This window comes from Salvia splendens, chromosome 4 (assembly GCF_004379255.2).
Source record: "Salvia splendens isolate huo1 chromosome 4, SspV2, whole genome shotgun sequence".
NCBI lineage: Eukaryota > Viridiplantae > Streptophyta > Magnoliopsida > Lamiales > Lamiaceae > Salvia > Salvia splendens.
The window spans coordinates 6,446,893-6,464,498 of NC_056035.1; the positions used below are offsets into that span (position 1 = coordinate 6,446,893).

The following is a 17,606-nucleotide window of genomic DNA, read 5'->3' on the forward strand; positions in this document are numbered from 1 at the left end:
CAACAGGCTATGTCAGAGCGACAGAGGCAGACAATCGGAGTCAGAGTAGAAGAGTAGAGACGAGGCCGTTGTATTTTTCTTGTTGTGGATATGTGTGCTCATTTTAAGCCTAGTTTCTGCTTCCCCAAGCACCTTCTTCTTCTTAGACGCCAGCCCATTCAAGGGCCGTGACTATCCAACTGCCATTCTTTCACTTAACAGTCTGGTGAGATTTAAGCTCAGAGAACTTGGGGGGAGATTCAGCCACCCAAGCAAGAGATGATGGGGCTGCTGAAAATCGGCGTGGCATTGTCGTGCTCCGTGCTATTCTGCACCCTTGCTATGGGGACGGTGATGAGCGTGTATTGGCTAACTCCACTCTTCTTCATACTGGGACTGGCGGTGGAACTAGCGAAAGATGGGTTTGAATCGCTATACGAATCTCAGGTTCCGTCTCACTTAAAGAGATACGGGCCGGCTTTGGGGGAACTTGCGAGGAGACTTGGTGCTTTGCTGAACATACTTGGCGTTATCATCTTCTGCAGAGGGGATTTCAGCTGCTTCCAAGATGATATAGTTAACAATAGCTTCAACATGTACTGCGATTTTCGGGCACTTTTGAGTGCTTCTGCCTGCATCTTATTCTTCTTGGTGGTTGTGTGGTACAAGGGAAGGTGGATCTTTCGGGATGATGAAGAAATTCACGGCGACCGGTGAGGTGATCCTCCGTTGATGCCTTTGTAAAATTTTAGAACCTACTAATGTTATTACAACGTGTAACTGTGTGAGAATAAGGGGTACGGTTTGTACACAAAGTAATGAATAGTGTTCGAGTCTCTTGGATAACATTTTTTAATTCATTGCTAATTCATTTATTTATTATATGTGAATCCCTTGTTTTCTGTAAATTGCTACGCAGTGAATAATTCGCATGAGATCTTCAATTACATGAACAGATGGTAAAATAGGGGGTATAAGGGGATTTATTAATGCTCACGTAGTAAAAAATATAGTTCCACGACCTATAAAATAGAATACGGATATATAGTGGTAATTTAAATCATGAAATTTAGTCAAATTTTAATATTTAAAAACAAATACATTATATTGTGAAATCACATTTTTTTTTATTTAAGTGCAAAAACATATGTTTGGGTAATGCTCAAAACAACATTGTTTATTAAAATAAAAAATTCCGTTTTATAAACAATTAAACATGCGATTTAATATTAAGTTTTCAAATATTAGAACAATAACCAAATTTGATCAAACTTTTGTTATGTACATAGCTATTATCCTAATACAAGATTTTTTGTTTACTTATGCTAATCTAAAAAGAAAGAGTCAAAGCTGAATGGGGACATGGGAACACAATTACACAATCAATCAAAAATTAATCTCTACGTAAACATTATTGGCATCATGATGCGTGCACACATTGCTGGCTTCCGCATTGGAATATGCGTTAAAAAGTCAATATTTTATATTCTCGGTAAGAATCTAAATATGTATTCCAAATAGCTCATACTCCCTCCGTCTCGACTTTCATAAAAATAACATACTATTTTATAATAACATATAAAAACAATTGGTAAATAGGAAATAGATAAAAAAAATAAATGGAATATGTTAATAAAAAATGAGATCCATTTCATTAAAAGGAAAAAAAGCTATCAAAAATAAAAATATTTATTTTTATAAAACAGATTCAAATAGCAAATTTGGAATGAATAATGTAAAGTAAAATGGGACGTGTGTAGAAGTTGTGGCTTGGCGTAGAAAATGAAGAGAATAATAACTTGTCGGTGAATTGTGGCCGGGCAAGAGACAGGGTTGGGAATGCTCTCATGGAAGGATGCATGGGGTATTATTTTTGTCTCTAACTCGCACAGGAAGTAACTTCCGACATATTTTATTTTATTGACGTTAAACTTGGGACAGATTTGATCAAATCGATTTGAACGCATGTCAGCCGGCTCCTTCAGCCGGGTTGAATTCACATAAGTACTTAAAATAAAAAATAATACTAGACTGGTTCAACCGCGTATTGATTTTGAAGGTTAAACTACAATATTGAGGATGTTTGATGTTTTTTTAAGGTTGATTTTGAAAGTTAACCTACTATGATGTTATTATAAGCTAAACTAGTTTGTGATGTTTGATTATATCGGTTTGGCCGCCACCTCGCCATCTTCTCTCCGTGAAGTTGCATTCACTTAAAAATAGTAAATTTCTAACCAACGGGCTGTAGCGCAGTTGTGGCGACCTTGAGCTCAGGGTTCAAACCTCACCACCTGCTGGGAGACTTTTGGTTTTAATCTGCAAACCCAGTCGAGCGGGATTAGTCAGATTCCGCCAAAGAGAATTCAGTACACCTGTGATTAAACCAAAATAAATAAAGAAACTTCTTTTGAAAATAGAAACATTGGTTCAAGTGTATGTATGTCGTATGTTGGCCTAGTGCTAAATATCAAAGGCCAAAGATTTCGGACTTGAGTCTATCGTGACACAAGTCTTTAAATTTATGTTCATTTAACAATAAAAAAAACATCGGTTCAACCATTTGCGAGCTTTAATGATCGGACCGGTTTAATAAGGTCGAATTAAAGTTTGGAGATTTTTATGTTCTAATCGGACCGGGCAACATTCGAGTTCCCAGCCGCGACCGATTCGGCTAATCCAGTCCAATTTTAGTACTCTGGTTTGAAAAGATAATTGAAAAAGATTCAAGACTAGTTCAAGAATCTTAATTGTATGAATTGAAATTGGAAAATTTGAAATAACTAATAAATTCGGATTTGGCATATAATTAGGGGTTAGGCTTGACATGTTTATTTATATTCAGTGTTTATTTCTTGTTTGCTGGCCGTGATTCACCGGTAATTGGATTTTTATTCAATATTTTACTTTTTCTGAATATTTTGATGATAGTTGGTGGTGATTAGGGTGAAGTTTTAACAAATTCAATAATTTTAGACACGGTTGGAAACGGTCTTTCTGTCTTCGAACCTGTCTTAATTAGTCAACGTCCATCACTGTCACTACTCCACTCCCTCTCAACCTTAATTGCGTTCGTGATTCGTCTAGATCTGCCCTCTTCTTTCTCATCCCTAAATCGGATGGCTCTTTCACCTTCTTATGTTATTGTTAAGATCATCTATTTGTAACGTCACTAACGTGAAGTATTCATAACAAAATTAAAGATATAGTATTAAGTTCTATTATATAAAGAATAAATCTTACAATGGGAAACTAATCAAAATTCAAAATACTAATAAAAATGTGAAGTTTTTAACTATTCTGCAACGACCCAATCCTCCATCACCTGCACGAAGCTGATTGCTGTCAAGAAGATGCGAAGAAGCATTGGAATAATTTTTTAGTAGTATATGGCCAAGTTGAGTGATAGGGTCCTCGATCTAGCAAATATCGCCGAAGATCATCTCCAATATTTTAGAGTATCTTTTATTTTATTTAGTTATCTTTATTTATTTTCCATATCTTTTGTAATCTTTTATTTTAATTATGTTTCTTGATTAACAAGACATATGCTAGGTTTAGAATTCTATATAATAGAATTCTATCGTATTTTCATTCATTGAGAAATAAAGTATATAACTTATTCTCATTCTGAATCTGCCGGAAATCGCCCCCAAGCACCTCAACTAGGGTTTATCTTGTTCTTCTTCACACTTCAAACGTTCGTGCTCTAATTCGATAGAACTAGGTTCTATCAATTGGTGTTTTCATTGCTCACTCTTCCTCCAACAAAATCGATTTCTCCCTCTCCAAACTCACGCCAGATTTCTCCCTCTCCAACCAGACGCATTTTCTTTTTCTCATCTCTCAAAACCGCTCTCCCGCAAATTCATTTTTTCAATTCCCTCACACACTCAACCTACCATTCTACCCAAGTCACACTTACGCTCAATCTCTCTCCAAATTGTTTCCCAAATCCACTTTCGCCAGATTCTCGACGAACTATGGAATCACAACAACACGCTCTCGAGATTCTCATGGACTTACGCCGTCTAGTCGCTGCTCACGACGAATTTCTAGCTAAGTTCGGACAGCATACCGAGGAGGCTTCGGAAAGCCTTGACGAGCGTTCACCTCCGCAGCGTTGGTCTCCCCCTCCGTCGGTCACTCAGGAACCGATGGGTTTCAAGTCTTCTTCCATGCCTCGCCTCAAACCTCCACGTTTTGACGGAAAAATGGCCCTGGATTGGATCTCTAAAGTCCAAGAGTATTACAACCACTACCACACTCCGCTCGATGATCGCCTTTATCTTACGAAATACTTGTTCGATCCACCGGTAACTGATTGGTTTCATACTTATACAAAAACTGACATTGATGGTTCGTGGGAGGATTTCTTGGTGGCAGTCTATTACCAATTTTCTCCAGATTTAACAGAGAGGGCCGATGAAAGGCAGTTAGTCACCATCGATAGTGACAAGATGAAGAAAACTGAAGCAGAGAGCACAAAAATTGAGTGTGAATCAACAGAAGCAAAGAAAGAGGAGGTAGAACAAACGCCTACTCAAGTGGTCGAAAATGCAGCTCCTGTTGTGGAAGAGGCTCCACCAGCCGAGCCTACTGAATGTTTAGCCAAATCTGAAGCTGATCCGGTTGAAGAAAATAAGGTTGAATCACAACGGGATATGAAAACAGAGGAGACAGCTGCTGGGGCTGAGAAGATCGAACCAAAAAATGATGTGGCTGAAGCAAAAAGTGTTATGGTTGAAGAGTTGCTAGAGGCTGAGGCAAAGCCACAAACTGAACTTGTCGAAATGGCACGTAGAGGCGAAGCTACGCCCATAGACGTCAAGTCGGTGGAGAAAGACTTGTTCTGTTTGTCTCAGGCCTCGGATGGCCGCGCAATCCCTCCGCGCATGGATGCGACATATCTGGAATTCTCGAAGGAAGAATTGATTTTTGCAGGTTCTTATATTTCGGACCACAGTTTTATGCTCAAAGAGGTTGCGTGGTGCCGGGCAATTCGTCAATTTGGTGACAAAATTGGGGTTCGCATATTTGATCTGGGTCCTTTTGATGTGTCCAAGGCACATTCTATTGTTGTTGAGCATGTCGTTGGCAAAGTTAATGGCTATTTAGTCCATATCAAAGCACTTCATTTTGATGCTCTCTACAATGTTTCCAAATTGTGGTCTGTAGTCAATACTTGGAGCGACGGAGTCAATCGGATTATTGTGACAGGGGGTTGCCCTGAGGAGTCAAAAGAGGTTCTTGCTATTGCTGAAACTGATTTTGATGATAGTGGTGATCCAGGGAGACAATTTGAAGCTCTTTTGTCGTTTGCCGGTGAGGGAGTTGATAAGGGAAAGGTGGTGGCAATTGTGGAATGTGGATTAGATTATAATAGGCTTTCCCAACCAAAGTTCAACAAAAGTACTTCGAGAAGCCATTTGAGTTGGCATATGCTATGAAGTTACCAATGTTTCTCCACACGCGAGCAGCCGCTAAGGATTTCTGCAATATTCTTGAGCGAAGCAAACATAGATTGTTCTATGGGATTCGCATATTTGATCCAGGAGTTTTTGTGTCGGATGTTATTGAAGATCTTAGTGGAGATGCTGATTGGAGCTTATGGAGACTTCGGCAGCAGCTTGGTAATTTCTATGGACACAATATTGCAATTCAGATATCCCACCTTGAGGGCAAGGTGGTTTCCAACGGCGGGAGAGTTGATAGGGTCCTCGATCTAGCAAATATCGCCGAAGATCATCTCCAATATTTTAGAGTATCTTTTATTTTATTTAGTTATCTTTATTTATTTTCCATATCTTTTGTAATCTTTTATTTTAATTATGTTTCTTGATTAGCAAGACATATATTAGGTTTAGAATCTATCGTATTTTCATTCATTGAGAAATAAAGTATATAACTTATTCTCATTCTGGATCTGGCGGAAATCGCCCCTAGCACCTCAACTAGGGTTTATCTTGTTCTTCTTCACACTTCAAACGTTCGTGCTCTAATTCGATAAAACTAGGTTCTATCATAGAGTAAATATTAATCATATAAATGCATATGTAAACCGATTTAATTTCCGTAGTAGTATTATTCAGCATGGATTCCCCCATGCTAGAAGACCCAATCTGTTTTCATCGCCGCTTCACCCAGTCCATCATTTTCATCTTAGGTAAATAAATATACCAAAATCAATCTGTTCATTATGATCATATATTCATATAAATATATATTGATAATTAAAACGCAGGTCTCATATGGAGCTACATGATGGTGGAGAAGACATTTCTCGACATCTTAATCACGCGCCTCACCAACGCTGGGAAGGCATACGACCTCCGAATTTCTGCTATTGTCGTTAATTCACATGAAGCAGCAACCATTTTTTTAGTAGCAGCATTCAGTTATGCAACCGATGTTCGTAATAGGAGCCGCTTGGGCCGTTTCCGAATGGTGGTTTTCTCCACTGCAGTTTGCCTCGCTGTGAGTAGTTATTATCAAATCATTAGAGTATATATTCTGCATAACTTATTTGGGAATCAATTGTGATTATAAGTTGAACAAATTTTGGTTTCCAAAGCAAACCATAATTGAGATACAAGGAATTGAAAACTCTAATCGACTAAGAATTTGAATCAGAGAGCGTTTACTAAGAGTCAGTCAATTTTTATCATTTTGATATGTACGTAAAAAACAATAGGCTATTATTATCATAGACATTATCCCCTAAATATATTACTCATAATATATCAATTTATTTACTCATGTACTCCCTTCGTCCATGAATAAATGTCCTATCGTTAATCAGCTCGGATTTAAGAAATTGTTTGACTTTGTGAAGAAAGTGGATAGAAAAAGTTATTGAAATGTGGGTCTTATTTATATATAATAGTTTTATAATAAAATTATAAAATGTGAACAGAATAAGTTAGTGGAAAGTACGGTCCAAAGAACAAAATTAGTAAAGATGAGATGAGACATTTATTGGTGGACGAATGAAAAATGGAAAATGAGACATTTAATGCAGAAGAAGGGAGTATTTATCGTTTCTATTTCTTTATATTCATAATACATGTTTTATTATTTTTTAGATAGTGATTATATAAAATTATGACTTATTGTTAATAACTTATTTTTACAAATTATGGTGCTATTGCTAATTTGGATTTTTATCAAGTTATAGTAGTACTAATTTATTTTGAAATGGAAAAGTATGAGTTGGAACTAGATTCAAAGAATTTAGACCAAGAATCTCTAATCAAATTAAGGGAAAGTTTCATTTTCATTTAATGCAATAACTTTGTCAATTTTTTTTGCAATCAAACTATTAATTTGTTCTGATTCAACCAAACTATTGATTTGTTCTGATTTAGCTTTAATAGCTGAACTGATTGTAAAACTAGAACAAATCCAAAATTTAGCAATAATAGTAATAATGGCAGGGACTGAAGCTGTATGTGGAGACTGAAACTGACAATAAAGAGCAGCCTAATAAGTGGTTATATTTAGAGATGCCCACGATTCCGGAACCAGCGGTTACGGTTCGGAACCGGCTGTTTCGGTTTTGGAAATTGTTGAACCGGAACCGAACCGCGAGGGTATTTCACGGTTCCGGTTCCGGTTACGGTTCGGAACCGCCGGTTTTCCGGCGGTTTTTGGCGGTTTTTCACGGTTCCGAACCGCCAGTTTCCGACGGTTTTGGCGGTTTCGGCTCGGTTCCGGTGTGGAACCGCCCGGAACCGGCGGTTCCGGCACGGTTTCGGTTCCAAAATTTTGGAACCTGAACCGAACCACGGTTCCAAAAGTGACGGTTTCGATTCGATTTAAATCTCAAGGTTCCGGTTCGGAACCGGAACCGCCGGTTACGGTTCGGCGGTTAACCGCCCGAACCGAAAACCTTGGGCATCTCTAGTTATATTTGTACCCTGCTATGGGGCTACTGGCTTTGGCGCAAGCAGGACATGGAGTCACGCTGAGAGTATTTCTTGAAGATCAGTTTAGGCGGGTGGAGCCAAATGAGGATGAGAGACGACGAAGCACCAAATTCTGGTGGATTTTGATCTTCGTTGTGGCTGCCATCTTCTGTTACGGATACACCAGCCACGTCGGAGACAAAGAGTGTAGCAGAGGAAGAAGTAATGGACGAGCATAGTAGCGTCGACTTGCCTGAGCCTTCGCAGGTGCAGCCTACGTCAACGACGGAAACCGAAGTTGAGTCAACAACCGTGGACGAGGTGGAGGATCAGTTGGGAGAAGTGGCGAACCAGGTCTCGGAGAGGAAGCTGAGGCCGAGACGAGGAATCAAGCTGCCGGGACGCTACCAAGACTTCATCACCAAGTAGCGCCCTAGATGTTCGACGAAATGCGCGAATGAGCTGAAGAAGACGTTTATGTTATTTTATTTTGTTTAACTCTTTATTTCGTTATTTCCTTATTGTTTTTTTTTTATTTCCTTATTTCTTACTTTGAACGATTGTCGAGCCGAGCGTTTTATAAGCTCCGTCGGGTTTTCTTTGTTGGTTCTTTCCCGACGTATCTAGGATTAGGTCGAACCAACCCTAGGGTTTTAGATTATAAATAGGGCTATTCATTGTTCCGTCCTTTTAATCAATGAAGAATTATTTTGCCCAAGCTATTGTGTAATACTTTGAACCCTTGCAATCTGCCGACGAAGAGTGAATCTTCGCGCCAGAAACAGATTTCAGCCGCCGATCTTCTTGTTGAAGACGCCGGAAACGAGTGTTACTTGGTGGAATTGGTCAGGATCTTCACGTTAAGAGCAGGAGCCTCTTAACAAGTGGTGCTTTCATCCCGAACTCATGGATTTATTGGACGTCAATCACCCGTCTCGGCCGCCGCTGACAGGGGCCAACGTAACTGAATTGGGGAGCGGATCTTCTCGCCGCCAATCTGGAATTGTTATTCGGGAGACCGCGGTCCCACCGCGACAACAACCGCGCGATGTTCTGCATGACGGGGAAGTCGACCCTATCAAACAAGGGTTTGAGCGTCTCATGTCTCGATTTGATCAATTGGAGATGCGTATGGATAATTCCGATCGACGGATGGATAACACCGATCGGAGGATGAATGAATTGGCGCGTCCGCCCATACAGGAGGACGAATTCTCGAACGAGGAATATGATTCGGATGATCGCGAGTATCGCTCTCATCGCGCCGCGAACGTGCAGCCACGAGGTTATGACCCTCGACACCATGCAGGGTATCGCGGAGGGCGACCACCGCGGGGGAGAAGAGGTGACGTGTAGCGAGGGCGTGATTATTATTACCGAGAGGAGGGTGTGCCGTACGGAACACGGCAGCGGCGCGCTACTAGTTGGGATCTGCCGCAACACCGCCAGAGAGGAGGTAATCTCCCCCGTCGACCGACGGCATGGGACAGCCCGAGACAACGGGAGCAGACTATGGGGCGACAGGGGGGTGACGATAATACGGGGGTGTCGATGCGTGCACCATACTTTGACGGTTCGAACGCCACGAATTGGATATCCCGCGTCGAATATTACTTTAATCACAAACAAACGCCTGAGGAAGACAGATTGCACTACACGGTCATGTTATTCGAACCACCGGCAGCAGAATGGATCTTTAACTATCAGAAGAATAATCCCTACGTCACTTGGCCTGAATTTTTGGAGGACGTACGCCACAGATTCGATCCTCAGAGTTTTAAGAATTTCACGGGCCCGCTTGCTAAATTGGTTCAGACAGGTTCGGTCGCGGAGTACCATAACACTTTTGAAAGATATTTGGACAGGGTCCAGGGCCTATCGGATGAATCATTAATACCAATCTTTATTGAGGGTTTGAAACAACCGCTTCAGGAGACGGTGGAACTACAGCAACCCCAATCCTTAGCCGAGGCAATGGCGCTAGCCCTCCGATTGGGTGCTAGTCAAGAACACCGGGCACAACAATCCTCGGCTAGGACGAATCGACAGTGGCCGAATCGGGAGTCGCGGCCACCGGCAGGTACGCAGGCCATCGGCTCAGGCCCGCCACCGTCGAGCGGCCCGTCGAACACATCGAGAACAGCGCCGATAAGAGTCTCCTTTGCGGAGAAATCAGAGAGATCTAAGAAGGGATTGTGTTGGCACTGTCCAGAGAAATATACACCGGGACACGTATGTGCGGTGAAGTTGTTATGTTATGTGGGCGACGAGGATGATGACGAGACACAACATGACACCGAGCCCCAATTGCAGGACGATCATGTTATCACGGCGGACATGTCGCACTTACATTCGTCGAGTGGGAACAGCCGGTCTCGACCGTTTCGCGTGACGGGAAACATTGGTACCACGGAGGTGGGGGTACTTATCGACACGGGGAGCACTCACGATTTTCTGCATCCCCGAATTGTGGAACGCCTACAGCTCTCGTTGACGCCTATTCGGCCTTTTCGTGTGTACGTAGGAAACGGAGCTTCATTGTTATGTTCACATGTGTCTCGTCGCACAAAGCTGACTATGCAGGAGGTACAGTTTGTGGTGGATTTGCACATACTAGAAGTGCATGGAGCGGATGTGATCCTGGGGATGGACTGGCTCGAGTCGCTTGGCAAGATCGCCGCGGATTTTGTTGGAAAAACATTGGAGTTTAAGCAGGGGGATACGACGTACGTATTGAAGGGTGACAGGCCGGGGCCGCAACAGCTTTCTTTGCATTCGTTGATGCTGTTGGCGGCTTATTCACCAGCGCATGAATTCTATGAGATTGTCTCGCTTGACTCAGACCAAGGCGTCGGGGACCCATCACCCGCCGAGCCTTCCTTTCCGCCCGAACTGCCGCCTCAGATCACCGCGGTGTTGGAAGCACATAAACAGGTCTTTTCGTTGCCCGTAGGAATGCCACCACAGCGGGCGTTCGACCATAAAATCCACTTGTTGCCCAACACCAAGCCAATCAATGTGCGACCCTACCGTTATCCGTATTTTCAAAAGAACGAGATTGAACGTCAGGTGAAAGAGATGCTAGAACAAGGAATCATACAGAGAAGTCATAGCCCTTTCTCTTCTCCAGTGTTATTGATTCGGAAGAAGGACGGGTCCTTCCGGTTTTGCATAGATTATCGTGCCTTGAATTTGGCTACCGTTCCAGACCACTTTCCGATCCCCACCGCGGACGAACTATTCGACGAGTTAGGTGCCGCCAAATTTTTTACAAAGTTAGACTTACGATCAGGCTACCACCAAATCCGGATGCACGGGGAGGATATTTTTAAAACCGCATTCCGCACTCACGACGGCCATTTCGAATTTTTGGTCATGCCCTTCGGATTGACTAATGCCCCATCCACGTTTCAGGCAGCAATGAACAGTGTATTTCAGCCTCTCCTTCGGAAGTTTGTCATCGTCTTTTTCGATGATATTTTGGTTTACAGTCCGTCACTGGAGACCCATTGCGAGCACCTGACTGAGGTTTTATCATTGTTACACTCCCATCAGTTTTTTGTAAAATTGACAAAGTGTTCGTTCTGCAGCACTACCGTGGAATATTTGGGTCATCTTATTACGGATGGTCTATTGAAAGCTGACCCGGCGAAAGTAGAGGCTATGACAGCTTGGCCGACACCGCGGACGGTGAAACAGTTGCGGGGATTTTTGGGGTTAACAGGATACTATCGCCGCTTCGTTGCGCAGTATGCCTTGATTGCAGCTCCTCTCACTGATTTGCTTAAAAAGGACTCCTTTGTGTGGACCGCATCTGCAAGTGACGCTTTTGACAACCTCAAGGCAGCTATGACGTCGGCGCCAGTTCTAAGTCTTCCAGACTTCTCCAAACAGTTTTGCATAGAGATGGATGCTTCGGACGTAGGTGTTGGGGCAGTATTGATACAGGACGCTCATCCTATCGCGTTCTTTAGTAAGAAGTTGGGTCCTCGTCGTCGAGCTGCATCGACTTATCACAAGGAGCTATTTGCGATCGTTGAAGCTGTCCAAAAGTGGAGACAATACCTGCTGGGGCGAGAATTTGTTATCCGTTCTGACCAAAAGAGTTTAAAGGAATTGTTACAACAGGTTGTTCAAACTCCGGATCAGCAGATGTACGTTCGCAAATTGATGGGATACAAATTCCGAATTGAGTATAAGAAAGGGATATCGAATAAGGCAGCAGACGCCCTCTCCCGTCGCGATGAGCCTGCCTCGTCATCATCAGGTGGGACAGAGGCGACAGGGGACGAAGCCTCGGCTGACGGGGCTCTGCTGGCAGCAGCGGCGCATCCCATACCGCGCCTGCTGGAAGTTCTTCGCTCGGAGACCGCGACACTGCCCGATTTGGTCGAGCTGACCGCCAAGATCAAGGCGGGAGAGGCACCGGCGCATTTGACTTGGGTGGATGGATTAATATATTATGATCGTCGAGTGTTTGTAAGTCCAGCGTCGACCATGAAGAAATTATTGTTAGAAGAACATCATTGCACCCCGTCGGCGGGTCACCCCGGACATGAGCGTACGTTCCGTTTGTTAGCGGCGGGATTTTACTGGTCTAAAATGCGGAAAGAGGTGCGTGATTTTGTCGGCGCCTGCGCCATATGTCAGTCTACCAAGTACTCGACACAGAAGCCGGCGGGCCTACTTCAGCCCCTTCCAGTTCCGTCGCAGGTTTGGGACGATGCCTCCATGGATTTCATCACGGGATTGCCGCAGTCTCGGGGGTACACCACGATCATGGTTGTCGTGGATAGGTTGTCCAAGTATGCCCATTTTGCAGCTTTACCCACCCGTTTTGACGCCTTCCGCGTGGCGCATCTCTTCGTCAATACAGTGGTCCGCCACCACGGGTTTCCTAAGACCCTTGTGTCGGATCGCGACTCGGTTTTCTTAAATGCCGTATGGGAGGAAACTTTACGACTTAGTGGTACGAAGTTAAATTTCTCAACAGCCTATCATCCGCAATCGGACGGGCAGACGGAGATTCGGAATAAAGGTTTGGAGCAGTACCTCCGCGCCTTCACAGCAGACCGCCCGTCCACTTGGTCCAACTTTTTGCCTTGGGCTGAATTGGCATTGAATTGCTTTCATCATGCGGGTCTTGGGACGTCCCCGTTTCGTGCCTTGTATGGGCGGGACCCACCCCCCTTGGTGGCAGCACCTCCATCGGCTAAGACCCCACCCAACGTGGCTGAGTTAATCAGGGAGCGAGGCGAACTCTTGGTAGAGCTACGCCGCAACCTCCAGCGCGCGCAGCAGCGCATGAGCGACACAGCTAATCGACATCGGCGTCACATTGAGTTCGAGGTAGGAGACTTTGTGTGGTTGAAATTGCAACCTTATCGCCAGCACTCTGTTGCAAAACCGGTTTCTGCTAAGTTGTCCAAGCGATTTTACGGTCCTTTCGAGATCTTGGAGAAGATCGGGCCGGTGGCATATAAGCTGCGCCTTCCCGAGGGTAGCCGCGTGCATAACGTTTTTCATGTCAGTTTATTGCGCGCATTCGTGCAATCAAATGAGGTGGTACCCCTTCCGGCCGAGTTCAGCGGGAGCAGACCCATTGCTCATCCGATGCAGATTTTGGAGTCCCAAACGATGTGGCATGATGGTGAGGCGGTGGAGCACGTCTTGGTGCGTTGGTCGGACGGCACGGACTCACCCTCATGGGAACCGTTGGCTGAAATCCGCAAGCGATTTCCAAACCTTCCCCTTGAGGACAAGGGCGTTGCAAAGGGGGGGGGAGTTGTTACGGATACACCAGCCACGTCGGAGACAAAGAGTGTAGCAGAGGAAGAAGTAATGGACGAGCATAGTAGCGTCGACTTGCCTGAGCCTTCGCAGGTGCAGCCTACGTCAACGACGGAAACCGAAGTTGAGTCAACAACCGTGGACGAGGTGGAGGATCAGTCGGGAGAAGTGGCGAACCAGGTCTCGGAGAGGAAGCTGAGGCCGAGACGAGGAATCAAGCTGCCGGGACGCTACCAAGACTTCATCACCAAGTAGCGCCCCAGATGTTCGACGAAATGCGCGAATGAGCTGAAGAAGACGTTTATGTTATTTTATTTTGTTTAACTCTTTATTTCGTTATTTCCTTATTGTTTTTTTTTATTTCCTTATTTCTTACTTTGAACAATTGTCGAGCCGAGCGTTTTATAAGCTCCGTCGGGTTTTCTTTGTTGGTTCTTTCCCGACGTATCTAGGATTAGGTCGAACCAATCCTAGGGTTTTAGATTATAAATAGGGCTATTCATTGTTCCGTCCTTTTAATCAATGAAGAATTATTTTGCCCAAGCTATTGTGTAATACTTTGAACCCTTGCAATCTGCCGACGAAGAGTGAATCTTCGCGCCAAAAACAGATTTCAGCCGCCGATCTTCTTGTTGAAGACGCCGGAAACGAGTGTTACTTGGTGGAATTGGTCAGGATCTTCACGTTAAGAGCAGGAGCCTCTTAACATCTTCACTCAGCTGGAGCCTTTAACCGGATTTTCCTTCAAGACCGTCGCACTAGCATTGAGCATTGTGATGTTCCTTTTCTCTTTAGTGTTCTATTTTGGTTTCGATCACTACTATGATGGGGAGATTGACGATGGCAACAACGGAGGGCCACATCAGGGTATAAGAAGGAGAGTGATGATTATTCTGTTTAAGCTGTGGATTTGTTTGTCCAGTTTAAGCCTGGTTTCTGCTACCGGAAGCACCTTCTTCTTGTTAGAAGCCACCGCACTCGTTGCTCGCCAAGACAATCTATTTTCTGTTCTCATACTCGCTAATCTGGTGAAGTGTGTGGAGATCATGGCCTCAGAATTGTCCAGATGGGGAGTCACCTATCTGAATCAGAAGCTGAGATTCAGAATCTCGTATATGGAGCTGATGAGAATCGGCATGGGGATAGGGTTCTGCTTTGTGTGCTGCACCTTTGCTATCTTCACCGCGACAAATAGGATGTACGGTGGCGGTGCGATGAGCATGTATGGGCTAATTCTGCAGTTCTTTTTCCTGGGACTCATGCGGGGATTCGCGAAAGATGGGTTTCAATCGGTGTTTGAATCGATTGTTCATCCTCGATATAAGATATACGGGCGGTGTTTGGGAGTACTTACAAGGGGATGTGGAAGCTTACTGAGCCTACTTTATATTTACATCTTCGGTTTCAAGCGATTCCACTTGTTTCAATATGACCTAGAAAATAGTAAACTCATCTACTACTATATTATTCTGATATTGTTCAGTGTCTTCTGTGGTGTCTTGTACGTGGTGCTTATGTTCTTATACATAGGCACGGGGTTCCTCAAGGAAGAGACATAAATGAAAACAGCGTACCTTGACCACAAACCAAAGGTGGGAGCAGATTCCAGCTTTTATGCTTTTTGCTTCATTTACTCAAGACATTTTGCTTCATTTACTCAAGACATTGGCTCTCTTTAGTCTTAATATCTGGGCGGTGGGTTATCCCTTCATTTGAGATATTCACAGTATCAATTTGATTACTACACTATTCGTCTTCTTCTTGTTATTCTTGGATCGTACGGCTTGTCGGTGCCAAGCTGGCCGACGTCTGGGCCGGAGTAGGATGTGTGGCCATTGAGTCCATATCAACCTACCTCAATCAAAGACTATTATTTAGATCTCTGTCCCAACGAAAACTACTTGTTTTTAAAAATTAAAATGTTATTGTATCTATTTTATTCTTTCCATAAATATAAAATAACAATGCATAAAATCTCATACTCCCTCCGTCTCCATCTCATTACAAATGTACAACTAATGAATTTCTTTTGTACAGATTTAAAAAAATGATAAGTACTAGTATTTATTAAGTGAAACGCATATATATAGAGAGCATAAAATAGAGAAGTAAAGAGAGAATAAAGTTATAGAGATAATCAAATCCAAGGGTGTGATCGAGTAGTATGAGACTCGTTCGTTCTGAGCAAACTTAAATCCTTAGATCAGCACGAAGAATAGTCACTGGCTGGGTGGGTCCGCTGGTAAATACCCTTAGTCTAATAAACAACCAAAAATAATAGAAGAGAGATTAATGTAGAAAAAAATAAATATATTATTTTTTACTTCAATTAGAAAATTGATCACTTGTAAGGGATATCATACAAACAAATGGTCATCTTCGCTAGTACGAAAGGAATCAGTCTATTTAGGCATTGAGTCATGCGTTTCGTTAAGTTGACTATATATTCATATAGTAGTATATGATTTTGTTATCACCATTTCCAATAGATTGTTATTCTTATTATTATTCTAACATGTAGTAGGTTTCAAAGATATTTAAATAATTTCAATTTTCAATTAATTAAAAAATCACTATATATAACGGTAATTATAAAAAATTTAGCGTAATGATTATAAAAATAATATCATAACTTCATAAGCATGTAATGCATAATACAAACAATTACATTTAATTAGTCAATTATTTGTGCAATACATACTCCTATATTTGTTGGTAACGAGGGTACACAATCATTTCAATTATTTGTTCTAATGATATATAATAAAACATACGCCCTTAAAATCAAATAAATTATCTCTATACATTATAAACACTTCATAAAATGCCTATCAGTTGAAAATTAGGAAAGGCAGAAGGGATGATAATGAAATATTTATAATAATTTGTTTCTACAAATATGAATTGGGCCCATCATCAATCCTCTGTGCGCTCATGTCCAGCTCCTTGTCTCAGGCCCAACTAAGCCCATTTAAACTCAATCTAATTACTAAAGCCGTAATACGACATACTGAGCATCCATATTTAGGGGAACTTTAATAAGATTATAAATGATATTCCCTTCGTCCCCATATGCACTTTGAGTTTGATACGAGTTTTAATGTAAAATTGATAAAGTAAGATAGAGGTAAAGTAAAATGTAATTAAAATATTGTTAGTGGGAATTGGGTCTCACCTCAATAGAGAAAAAAAAATTTAAAATTGGAAAATACATATTCTTGTGGGACAGACTAAAAGGAAAATAGTGCGTAATCTTGTGGGTCAAAGAGAGTATAAAATATGTGTTCTTATCTTATTTTGGTGTATTTGTCTGTTATACGAACTGTCCCTTAATCTAATGTTCCAAATTTTCGTGTTTTGGTATGAGACAAATAATTTGTAGCATCGTTGGAATGTGAGAGGAGCAATAGTAGACAAATTCCCCCCCTCCCCCCCTCACGGGTCGCTTAGTTTATTTATTTAATGAGCTCAAATGGCCAAGCTTAATTAATCTTATTTGATGCTAAAATGGGCTAAATGAAGTCATTAATGGAATTAAAGTATTATTATCTCTCGAATTATTTAAACTAAATTCAAACTCATGCAATAAACTCAAACTCATTATATTAAACTCAAACTCAAAAGAATATTCTCTATCTATCTTATAGTAAATGATTTTGTTTTAGTTTAAACCTAAAAATAGATATTTTTTTATTCAAAAGCCGAACTGGTTTTGAAGTACCTTGAAGCTAATTATTTACCCATTTTAGATTTTAGTGTGTCATTAGAAATGGTCTAAAGTGAATTTATTTTATTATTGTTGATTTAAATTCAATTCTATTTTTTTCCATCATTTTTTTGTAAATAATAATTATAGTATCCAAATTTTGTATTTTAGATCTTTTATTTTATATGTACTTTGTGACATGGATTATGTAAATGTCGTATGTT

At 42.0% G+C, this 17,606-nt stretch overlaps 3 protein-coding genes across 3 annotated transcripts; all 3 read left to right on the forward strand.

The window, feature by feature from the left end:
* The first annotated feature begins 261 nt into the window (after positions 1 to 261).
* LOC121800564 lies at positions 262 to 696 on the forward strand. The gene has a single exon (XM_042200113.1). It carries the CDS (start codon positions 262 to 264, stop codon positions 694 to 696), a length of 435 nt encoding a protein of 144 aa, XP_042056047.1.
* Positions 697 to 3,925: 3,229 nt separating this feature from the next.
* Positions 3,926 to 5,675, forward strand: LOC121800429. Its single transcript, XM_042200002.1, has 2 exons — positions 3,926 to 4,786; positions 4,819 to 5,675. Exons 1-2 carry the CDS (start codon positions 3,963 to 3,965, stop codon positions 4,994 to 4,996), a joined length of 1,002 nt encoding a protein of 333 aa, XP_042055936.1. The 5' UTR covers positions 3,926 to 3,962; the 3' UTR covers positions 4,997 to 5,675.
* An 8,777-nt stretch (positions 5,676 to 14,452) lies between these two features.
* Positions 14,453 to 15,235, forward strand: LOC121800565. The gene has a single exon (XM_042200114.1). It carries the CDS (start codon positions 14,453 to 14,455, stop codon positions 15,233 to 15,235), a length of 783 nt encoding a protein of 260 aa, XP_042056048.1.
* Positions 15,236 to 17,606: the final 2,371 nt, after the last annotated feature.

Coding starts and splice junctions, on each gene's coding strand:
- LOC121800429 (XM_042200002.1), top strand. CDS start 3,963: ATGGAATCACAACAACACGCTCTCGAGATTCTCATGGACTTACGCCGT. Junction 4,787..4,818: donor GTCGAAATGGCACGTAGAGG/CGAAGCTACGCC, acceptor TCAAGTCGGTGG/AGAAAGACTTGTTCTGTTTG.
- LOC121800564 (XM_042200113.1), top strand. CDS start 262: ATGGGGCTGCTGAAAATCGGCGTGGCATTGTCGTGCTCCGTGCTATTC.
- LOC121800565 (XM_042200114.1), top strand. CDS start 14,453: ATGTTCCTTTTCTCTTTAGTGTTCTATTTTGGTTTCGATCACTACTAT.